Here is an 11,637-nt window from a genome sequence, read left to right on the forward strand (position 1 = left end):
ATACAAAAAATGTATTGCAATTTTTTTGTTGATTTCAAAGGTTTAAAAATACATTTTAAATTGAAGAAAAAAATACATTTCTGTCCATTTCTATGGTGTAATCACTCTATAGGGTTAAGATTTTGAGAACATATTGTTGGATAAAAATCAATAAATTGTAACTTTCTTTTTCCAAACAGTAAAACATCTCATTGGACATAAACTGTAAAGATTGCTGTTCATTATCATTATTGTCTAAAAGTGTAATACTTTTTCAAGTCTCCTACTCAGACATGCCTCAGGCTGCTTGACGGATTAAAGAACCCCTCAAATATTGGCAACATTTCAACTCTCGTCTCCAGTGGTGTAAGCAGAATGAGCCAGGGTTGTCTGACAATCCTTAAGCACACAAACAAACCTCTGCAATTAGCAAATACATATTTTATTGTAAGAATTACACCCTTCCACCCAGAGATATGCTTAGCAAAACAATGGCAGTTGACCTTGTTCCCCCAGACATCATCACATGAACACACACCACAAATCAAATTTGCAGTCAGATACAACTTACCAATAAGTTAAAAAGAAAAGCCACTTTTACAAAGATATCAACTCTGTAACGCACCATTTTGGTCCATCCGTCTGGCACAATTGGAGGAAAATGTTATTTTATTAAAAAGTACGTAATCCTTTTGGGGTGGATGATAACTGATTCTTACATGAAGCTGTTCTTTTCTTTACCGTTTCACGTTTCGTGTGAACTTTTCACGATTCGAGACTTAAGAGTGTTTCAGTGCAAATGTTCAGATAGAGTTGTATATATCTGTAGTGACATATTCAGACTTGGGAATGTTTTTGTGGGGCTCTAAAATGGTGCTTTAGAAAATCCCACATGAACCCCCTTTAAAAAAAAACAACCCTTTTTTTTAACACTCCCTTCATTTTGCGGCAGAAAACTTCACTTACAGATGTCCCACTACTTACACACATGATGCAGGAATTCCTGAACCACAGTTTAATCGTGTCAGCAGGCCGAGAGGCTGATTTGGAGGTCAAACCCTGTATACCCATCCTTGGCTCAGCATTGATGGTACAGTAGCCCCCATAGCTCAGGCCCATGCTTCAGCGCGTCTCCTATAAAGCGAGGGGCGAACACCACACCTGGAGCAGCGGACTGAAACCGTCCACCTGCGCAGGACTTCTGCCACACTAGTGGGTCCCTCCTACACGTCCTGCGAGAGAAATCGGACTTTCTTCCCTCTTCGCAGCCAACCCCTGAAGTCCTTGATTGAGGGGAGCTTCATCTTATCTTTATTTTTACTGTAAACATTCAAGAAGATGCCGAAGAGCACCAGAAGGCCGCCCCAGATGTACCTAGGAAAAGCAAGACGGAACTTTGAGATATTTTCAGGAGAGAAGGTCATCACTGATTTAGTGAATCAATCTATAACTACTGTTCAGAAGAGTCATATTTTGACAGAATGTTAATGAATAATAGTTTACATGGCTTAAATTGGATTTCCTGTTCTGCAAGATTTCAGCTAATTTGATTGCACGAGTCTTGTTTTTTAATCATAAATCTGTATGTTGAGGTAAAACTGCAGAATATTATTTCGTTTGGATACTTTTTTAATCTCTGTATAGTCTTATAAAATCAGTCATTTTTACAAGTTGCCCATTCTTATGTTGGGGCTTTCTGAACGCAAGTGAAACTTTAATATTCAAAAATGATCAAATTATGCCAAATTTAACAAATATGGCGTTTCACTAAAGTCAGCGAAAGGGGAAAACTTCAAGCTGGGATGATTAAAATAAAAAAATAGGTACAACAATTTCAATTAATGCACATTTAGCTATATTGTGAAAATGTATAACAAAAGTCATCCTTCGGGGGGGGGTTCAAAATAAAAATGTGTGCGTAAGTAAAAGTTTCTGGGTTTATCAACCAAACTTTATAAAACTTTTTTAAGAAAAGAGAACCCTATAGAACAGCCTTCAAAGTTAAATTTACTGTATCAAAAAGCTATATAAATCCTTTTTAGCTCCAAATGTACAGCAAATATTTAGACTAATGCTGCTGTACTATCAAACACTCGATGTCGGAGCCTCATATCATTGTGAAAACAGTGATTAGAAAATAGTTGAAGTATTAAAAACACACAAAAAGTTTACTTTAAAAGAAGCGTTTGGTTAGAGCTATCAAAGAGTCCAGTTACGGCAGAGGGGCATGCATCAGCTGCAGGGGAGATGGATTTGGCCACAAAATATAAAAGTTTATAGCATGAAAAAAAATACACACATTCAAGTCAAAGGTGTACATCTGAGAAACAGAGCCGGGGAGGTACGAGCAAAAACTAGTCCCTTCTGACAGCGTAACCGAGTTTGAGGGCAAGCCGGTGGGAGACGGAGGACTGAAGGACAACCAGAAAGAGCAGAGGAGGAGCTGGGGTCTGAGCGTGGACTGAGGACATGAAAGCCAGGGAAGATGAATCCAGCTTTATTAGTCAAAGAGCAGGTCAGTGATCACGCTGCGAACTTGCTTTAAACTAGGAGAGAAGTGTTCGAAGTCAAAAGGTGAGTGTACTTACTGGAAAGTGAAAGGTTTGGAGAAGAACATGAAGGAAAGCACGATGGTCATGGCCTTCCTCCCCGTGGTCACTGCAAAAAGTCAACATGTTCAGGGCATCACCAGTACCAGCTGCTTTCCTCATACACAGAAACAAAGAAATACTCATGTTTAAGGTTAAATCTTAATTATTTTAAGGGATTGAGAATGATTATTGGAGTTCTTTTGAATGTAAAATATAATATTGTTTAAAGTCCCACTCTGATCATCTTTTGATCTATTTTGAAAGTGTTCCCAGTGTTCTTATCATCAATCTGTTAACAGATGGATTAACACTCTCTCCCACTAGCTTACAGCCCCTCACACCCCAACCCAACATTAGCGATGCAACAAATAGCAATGTTGTAGCGATATGAGAGCTGTCCAGCTGTACAATTTGGAGCCAGATACCAGCTCAGACGAGGAAAACAAAGACGTACATGGATCTAGTCGTCTACAAGTGGATGCATTAAAATTGAGTGGAGCAGGGCGCTTGTGGCCCGCTCTGTATATTTTCTATGTCACAATGATGCCCCTTGTCAAACAGCTTTTTTTGTGGTTGCCTGCTCCCATTTCATAGCGATTTGAATAAAGAAATACTTAAAAATGCAGTTTTAAGCTTAGTTTTCTATATATATATTAAAAAAAAAAACATGTTAAAAACACTATTTTCATCAGAGTAGGTCTTTAAGGTTGGGGTAATATTAATAAAGATGTCAAATAGTAAATTTAATATGGAAATATTGAATATTTCTAGCTTTACTTACCTGTTACTGCAACAAGGGCACCGAATAGCTTGATTAAGGCAAGAACGAAGGAGATCCCAAAATAACCCGTAAGAGAGAAGAAGAACGCGTAACCGTATGTCTTTACAGGATGCTGGAAAGGAGCAGAAAACAAACAAAAAAAAATCTATCAAACTATTCAGGTTCAAATCCTTAACATGCCTTATGTTTAAAAAATAAAAAAAATTAACAGCATGCAAAATGATCATACCTGAAACTGGCACTTATTCATTTTATTTTCCTAAAAAGACTGAATATTGAATTAATACTCATCTTAAGGTGTATTCACCTCTGAGCAGAAAGCTACTGCTGGCCCCAGGCCACCCACACAGAGCAGGCCTGCCAGTATGTAGATAAAACCAATAGAGTACGAGTACAGCACCTGCCAACACAAAAACCACATGGTAATACCAGTGACATCACATTTAAAGGCATTTCAACAGTCCAAACAAAGACGCAACTGCACAAGGAAGCAATGCTGCATTTCCTGCTTTAATTTGTAAAGTAAAAACTTTAATAATGTTTGATGACTGTACCATTTCAGAATTGGAGCCGTTGTGGATTTTCATGGCTTTCTCCTGCACGTTCCCGATCACTGCATCCGCACACAGAGCCAAGGAAATGAGGAGGACACCTGCATGTCACACACATTTGCAACTGCACTTAATCCAACAAATGAAGAAGCAAAGGGGGGGACGGTTCTAAAATGAAGCGCTCATTTTAGAGGTAAGATCGGGCCTAAAAAAATCCAGCCCGACCCGACCCGACCCAGGCCCACGCGCATGAAAGCCGAACCCAGCCCGAACCCGACCAATTAACTTGATTTGCAGGCCATGGCCCGGAGCAAACCCGAAATTTCAATTTACCCCATAGTATTTTTGGCAGAAAAAAAACGCAAGATTTCTTAAGGTTAAAATAATCTACATATTTTTATGATCATGATAAATGCATTTGCACAACGAAATAACGCTGGAACACAGAATAAGAGGCCAGACAAAGAGAGTGAAAGAGAGATATTGATGCGCACTCGCTTAATTACGCGGAGAAATACTGGTGCATGTTTGCCTTTTCAGTTCCTCTGTCTTAAGTTTATCCTCGACTTCTTGCTGCTCCATATCGGGGATACCTAAACAAAATAGATGCGGGCTTGCGGAGGGAAGATTACATTCATGTCACGTGCGCAAAGCGTGCCCTGGCTCTGCGTCTGCGCTTCCTGTTAGTAGTAGTTATATAGTAATTACCTTACAGCGCCGTCTCTGTTTTAACCAAATTATTTATTTATAACAAGTATTCCTTAGTTTAGTATCCACACATCGTTTTAGTATACATTTTTATAAACATATTGTAACAACCCAGAGTTGGGACAGAGCTGCGGGTGGCCGGCGCCCCCCTTCTCTCTGACAGTTGCTGGATAACAGTGTATGTCAATCAACGGTGGGCTATTTGGGTATGCCATTTGAGTTTGAATGAAGTGATGCTGAAATAAAAACCAATATTTCTTCCTTTTGAGCTTGTAAGTTTTAGAAGCACATGTTACACTAAAGAGCAGCATCTTAAAATTGCATTTCAGACCTATTTCTTTTGTTCAAATTGTTGTATTTCAGGAGCAGAAAAAAAATGTCCTTTGAAAATAAAAGAGCTTATTTGTTACATAAAAGATACACAGGCTAGGCCACAAGCTCCCTGCTCTGCACTGCAACAGGGAGGGGGGGTTGGTGCATGCCAACAGTCCTGCCAACCACTCAAAGGTGAATTTTTATTGAACTACTGCCACTCTGCAGAAACTATGTCCTGGAAAATGGCACAGGTTTGTTGATTTAGGCTGTAAATGGCATAATCAAATTTTAAAAGGCCACTGGGAACGCTTTGAAAATACATCCGTAGAGGATTGGAGGGGGACTTTAAACGATTTCAGTGAAAGGAACTGAAGTTTGAGATGGGTGGAATTTACCTGTGAGATGGAAGTTGGGTGCCACTGTGCTGTCAGCCAGCGTAAACCAGATGAGTCCCAGACTCATGCAAACAGCCGCTGCTACGTCAGCAAAGTTATAACGTTTCCCTTAAACACAGAAATGACATTAGAACATTAGAAAGCTGCTTTAGAATCGTGTATAATTATTAGGCACAAAGAACATGTTAAAAAGACAAATTAAGAAAATAAGTGCTCATGAACTTTTGAAAAAAAGACACTAAATAAAAGTTTTTTTTTCAAAAAACATATCCATCATCTTTCAAAGTTGTTAGGATGTGCATAAAACAATGCATGAAAACAGCAAAAAGACAGAGGAAAAAAAGTGGGGCTGAAAAACAAAACATGAAAACAGACTGACAGATGAATGCCTTAAGGTTCACAAGGGGACGCAACATCAGGTTAGCCGTGGTCGGCTTTGATTCCCCCCACTCGCCTTTGAAGGGCCTCGCATCAGATGCAGCCCAAAAGAAAAGAGAAAGAAACTCCCACCATCCATCTTTCTCAACAACTTTCTTTCCTGTTCGCATTCTAAGTGAACAAATGTTTCCCCTTTTCCCCTTGAGCCACTGTGGTTCTCATGTCTACTCATTAAGGGAAAGAGAGATGCAGGAAGAGGGGAAAAGGGGCTAAATCTGTCTGACGTTCAGGACGCAGAACCTTGAGAAGGCCAGTGAGAAGATGAAAGAATGCACACAAGCATGAGCACGGAGAAAGAGTGAGAGCTGCCGACTGCACTCTGATGACCAAAAACAACAGAGGTTGATGAAAAAGAAGGATCTGAAAGTCGAAAGGTGGACACGGCTTTAAAAAAAAAAATAATCTTGTGCCAACGGAAACGATACACAAAAAAAATGTTTCTAAAGTTTAGCTAATTGTAGTTCAAGTGTTAAAAGTACACAAGATTTGCTCTAACATTCAAGATTAAATTACTCAATTATATCTTTAGTATTTTATTTAGTAAAAAATACTTTTCCTGTTACATAAAATAAACCTTTTCTAAAAAGAATTAAAAGGCTTCACCGTCATGGCATCACCCACTTTGGAACTAGAAATTCAGGTTTAACAAGGGAAATCAGAAGAAACAAAACAGAAGGAAACAAAAGGAAAAACAAGCAATGTTATTTTTAAAGATGGAAAGAGAAGTATAAAGAAACTCTGAGGACATAAAAGGCAACTGGTGTGATTCTGCACATCAAATCATATAATCATACAATACAATAAGCAGCTGACCTTGGATAAAGATTCCCCCAATCATGACAGGGATGAGTTTGCAGCACTTGAAGATGACCTGTGTGGGGTAGTTCAAGTAGCCTAAAGAGGTATTGGATAGGCCCATAGTGCCCACTGTAAGAAATGCTATAATCATATAGGTCTTCCCTGGAATCCTGGAAGTGAAAAACAAATGGAATTGTCTGGATATTTGCATTTAATCAGGAAAAAAAGATTTTAAAACGGAGCTACAAAGTCTACATTTGAGTACCTTCTGCGTTTGTCTTGTGTAAGCTGAAGCTCAATCAGTCCAAACGTTGAATAGAAGCCGAATTGGACCAAAGTGAGATACCAGCCAAAAGGTTTGAAGCCTTCCACAGAAAATATTAATTCCTAATTTGAAGTTCAAATAAAGAAAAAAAGAAAAGAGCCTGTAATGTATCATCCATTAAAATAAACAAATCCCCAAAAATATTGAACTAAGTATGACAACATTTAACTATAGATGTGGGTTAAATGTTTTTTTTTTTCCTTTCTCTCTTACCTGCAAATACCCATAGATGAGGTAAAAGAGGAAAACTCCAGCCACACAGATAAAGAACTGCACTGGTGCACTGAAGCTGCTCAGGTTGATTCCTAAAACCCTTAATTCCTCCACAGACTTTATGTGTGGGGACATCACCTCTGTGGAGGACGGGATGGAGATTGAAATGTGCTTCCGGGAACTATTGTAGCCCACCAGGCCATATTTGGCGCTCATTGTGTCTTCACCTGGAGGCTGTGGAAAATTGAGAAAATATGTAAAATGCATAAAGAAGAAGAAGAATGAATAAAATGTGTATAGTGAAAATCACCCAAAACAGCCTAATAAAAAAGTATTGGTTCTCTAGAGTTTGTATACTTTAAAAACAAAAATTTGTTGCTAAACCAAAACAAAATTGTTATATAATTCTAACTGAAATAAAGAAGAAACAAGCTTTCCGCTCGTTCGACCAGGAAAAAATTAATAAAATAAAATAACATAAAAAATACATAGCAAGGGATAAAACGATCACTGATTACCACATAATAGAAAAAGACTGATTGCTTGGAAAAAAACTCAGAAAAGTTACTTGAAAAATATAAGGGTTGAAAACATTATGCAATATGGCAAAATAGTATTAATTTTGTGCAAACACGGTTTATGGTGAAGCCAATAGGTAAACTTCAAAATTAAATATTTATTGAAAGAGTCCCCATGGGCACAAATGAATGGTTTATTTATTATTAAAACATTGGCATTGTAAATGATAAAGATGCTGGTTATTCTACATGCCCTGTACCTTCAGTTGAAGAGTTTGTTTGGGAGAATATATACAACATACATATATGAGGACTTTTTATTCATGAAATTATGTATTTACTTTGGTTACGATGCATCCGTTAAAAACAAAGTCGAGACAAAAGACAAGTCTTACACCAAAATATACACAAGCGTCCAAGAATTTCTACATTTTATTCATAAATCAGGCAAATTATGTGAAAAGTATAGTATAATTTGAAGTATGTGTAGGAAATTGCCGAAGGTTGGTACTGAGAACCCGGTATAGTCAGAATTCAGAGCTTATAAATGGAAACTGCTTTAAATTAGATTCATACATTCACCGACATATTTGATATAATGTTGTCAAGTTCAAATTTAACAGCGTCAACTCAGGATTTGAGTCAATAAAAGGGTGCTACAAGTTACTGCAAGCGTGTTACCTTCAATGGCACTTCCGGTTTTTCTTTACCAAGCGCTTGTCATCTATATTAGAGGCAAGCTCTTAAAAGCAACTTCCTTAGACGTTTCGACCTCATCTCTGGTATACTCCGGAGCGTATCATACCTTTACTTTATAATGACAACAACGAAGACAGTACGACTAGCCTGCTAGCATGCTAAAGGCTACAAGGATTTGCTAGGATGGCAGAAGAAGCCAACAACTTCCGCCTTGACAAGTTTAACCTTTGAACTGTCATATTATTGGTCGATACATAGACGGGACATGTGTACATTATTTAGCAAGAGAAGCGAGAGTAACCCTGAAATGTGAGTACATATCTTTTTCCGTGTTTTTTGAAAAAAAGGAAAAAAATATTAAAATAGATTAGCCAAAGTGCAAGAATAATTGGGTGTAAAGGAAAAACTTGGACCGACCTGTGTAGAAAAGTCCATCTCGAAGTGTTAACCTATTGTGCTCTGTCACCACTTTCCACATCGCCAAACAAATACAAGAATTCCCGGTAGATCCGGTTGTGCGACAGCATCCCGTCTTATTGGATAATATTTGATAACGACTCTCACATAACTATAATTTTTCTCAAGATTTTGAAGATACCATCCAAATTCAAATTGAATAATTTTTCTCTGCAGGTTTTACTCAACTAGCATGTATGCAAAAACAATTTAGATTCTCGATGGACTCAAATTAAACCACAAGATTTGGAAAATACCATCCAAATTGAAAAATATTGAATTATATTTCAAATTAATAAAAATGTTTATTCACATGTAGTTTTTTCTCCTGAACAGTTTTAGCTGTCACTTTGCCAGAAAAAAAATTGAGAAGAAGAAAAAAAGCTTAGATTTATTATTATCCAAATGAAATTTTACCTGTTCTTGGCTTTATAATGGTTGTGTCCAAATTCCTTCACTCCACTAGCCCAGTGTTTTTCAACCTTTTTGAGCCACGGCACACTTTAACCTTGACAAAAATCCAGCGGCACACCAGCATCCCCCCCCCCCCCCACTCACACACAAAAAAAAGGACAAACTCATAGTTTGTATTGATCTAGAGCCCCTCCGCAATCTCAGATGCATTTTGTGATCATTACTGTGGCAGAAAAAGCTGGAAGTTGCAGCTGTTTTTTTCTAAAAGTTGAAATAAAAGTTAAGTTAAAAGATTTAAAAACTGTTTGATGTGTGTTCCTTGTGGTTTCAAGAGTTTAACAAGGACTCGTGCACTGAGACGCTGTCACTTGAACCCAATGCATCATGGGAGATGTAGTGTAAACAGCCGCAGAACGCAGAAAGACTAGCTTCTCTGAGCTTCATTGTTTTGTTCACTTTTTCCACGGTCTGATACCGGATTCTGTGGAAAGCTACACCGCTAATCATGTGCTTTAGCTGGTATTTTTTTGGAACTGAGCGACTTTATGAGCAGAATAGGAACAAGGAAGTGAAGACTTTAACCACTTCTGATTGGTCAGACTAATGACATGTGATTAAGCCTCCAAGAATGATTGGCAGAGACAGTTAAAGCAGCTAAATTTCGGTACCGTCGTTCTTATCAAAATGTCTTTAATAGAATCAAATAAACACAAAGAAAAAAGTATTTTACGATGTTTTATATTCCTAACTACTTGGTTTTTTAAGAGGGTCTGTTTGGATGAACAAAGAGCTGACATCCTGGTGATGGTTTATGTTTTTAGATCAGTTAATGAGGGCAATTTCCCACGGCACACCTGACCATCTCCCACGGCACACTTGTTGAAAACCACTGCACTAGCCTATGTAGCGCGTTAGCCATTCTGTAGAGTTGTCTAAATCTACGACTATGTCTGAGTTCCCTCCTGACTCCCTAACTCCTAACAAACTATTTAGTGTGGGACTATAAGTGCCCTGTATTTTTAAGGCGAATGTCACACAGGCACTACATACCTTTTGCGCAATTTCCACGAATGAAGTTTCTGTCTTCAAGATACATGCACAGTAGACGTCATTCATAAGTGTTTCTTGCGTTCGCCATTCCTCGATGTGCGCAGATGTCTGTCAAGGGTATCGGCTGGTCAAATTTAACATCACAGACTTCACGAAGTAAAAACCAAAAGAATATGAGCGTTTTACCAAGACCATCTAGGAATCCACTATGTTTGATAATGGATGGTTTATAAAAATACATGAAATAGCTTTTTTTCACAAAAAATGGGTTAAAACGCAATGTATTATGGTCTATTTTTGCCAATCTAGTGAATGTCACTTTACACTGTTTTTTTGAAGAGACCTCTTGGACATTTTTAGGGTACTCTATTTTGGAATTGTAGATCAGGCTAGCACTACAAAATCGTGAACGCACTACATAGTTCATTATGCAGGGAGTTATGAAGGATTTCGGACACAACCTACGATTCAAAAATCTAGTACTTTAGAAATTTCCCAGAAGTTTCTGCAAAACAAAACAAAAAAAAAGTGTGCATGAATGTCCCGGTGATGGTCATAGTAGGCGAGTACTGGGAGCCACGCTTTTGTCAGTCTGCCCCAGGGCAGCTGTAGCTACACCAGTAGCTTACCATCACCAAGTATGAATAAGGAGTGAATGAATAATGGACATACATTGTAAGCGCTCTGAGTGTCTGGAAAAGTGCAGAAAATGGCAATCCATCATCATTATTATTATTATTATTAGCTTAGCAAATATAGACTGCAAGGTTTTTCGTGTGAACAATTTTTCATGTGAGAAAATGTATTTTAATATTTTTTTTATAAACCATCCAAGTTTTTGTCTTCCGAATACATAAATAGTCTTCCTAAAATGTTTATTTTAGTTAGGTTTTTACTTCTGGAAATCAGTGAAGTTAAACTTAGTGGTGTCAAATATAGCTTTTAAAACCTAGAGCACTATATAGCCCCAGATTACATTGTTTTTCAGTAGTTTGGGAACTACGGACTGAATTCAGACATAGCCATAGAATCTATTTGTAATATGTGTATGATAAAAATCTGCTCCTATACAGTAATAATGCCATAATTTGAGTTTATACCCAGGTTTACTTTATTCTCTTCCCCTCTTTTTTTCCGTATGTCTCTTATTGTTTTCTCATCTACCTTCCAATACGTTCACCGTGTTTTCACATCTATGTGGGCTTTCTTTTCCATTAAACTTCTCTCACTGTCTCCCACCTATTTATTGCATTATATCTCTCTCAACACTCTCCATTTTGGCTCTATCTCTTGGCCATCTCATATCCCTGCCTCTCCTTGTTTAGCCTCCACAGCAGAAGACACGAAACCCCGTCTTGCCCTACCCGTTTCCCTCTCCTCCTCCTGCGGCCCTCCTCTTTCTCTCC

At 38.0% G+C, this 11,637-nt stretch overlaps 1 protein-coding gene across 2 annotated transcripts; it reads right to left on the minus strand.

Annotated features, from left to right (window-relative positions):
• Positions 1–400: 400 nt before the first annotated feature.
• slc35b3 (solute carrier family 35 member B3) lies at positions 401–8,809 on the minus strand. 2 transcript variants are annotated; one of them, XM_020712471.2, is made up of 10 exons: positions 8,729–8,809; positions 7,095–7,328; positions 6,822–6,943; positions 6,572–6,726; positions 5,321–5,428; positions 3,906–4,003; positions 3,659–3,751; positions 3,352–3,463; positions 2,568–2,637; positions 401–1,353 (listed from the first exon to the last, which is right to left on the minus strand). In XM_020712471.2, exons 1-10 carry the CDS (start codon positions 8,744–8,746, stop codon positions 1,203–1,205), a joined length of 1,161 nt encoding a protein of 386 aa, XP_020568130.1. In that variant the 5' UTR covers positions 8,747–8,809; the 3' UTR covers positions 401–1,202. The 2 variants fall into 2 exon arrangements, with proteins under 2 accessions (XP_020568130.1, XP_011487114.1); XM_011488812.3 differs by lacking the exon at positions 8,729–8,809 and adding an exon at positions 8,294–8,540.
• Positions 8,810–11,637: the final 2,828 nt, after the last annotated feature.

The sequence above is a fragment of the Oryzias latipes genome, chromosome 20 (genome assembly GCF_002234675.1).
Source record: "Oryzias latipes chromosome 20, ASM223467v1".
NCBI lineage: Eukaryota > Metazoa > Chordata > Actinopteri > Beloniformes > Adrianichthyidae > Oryzias > Oryzias latipes.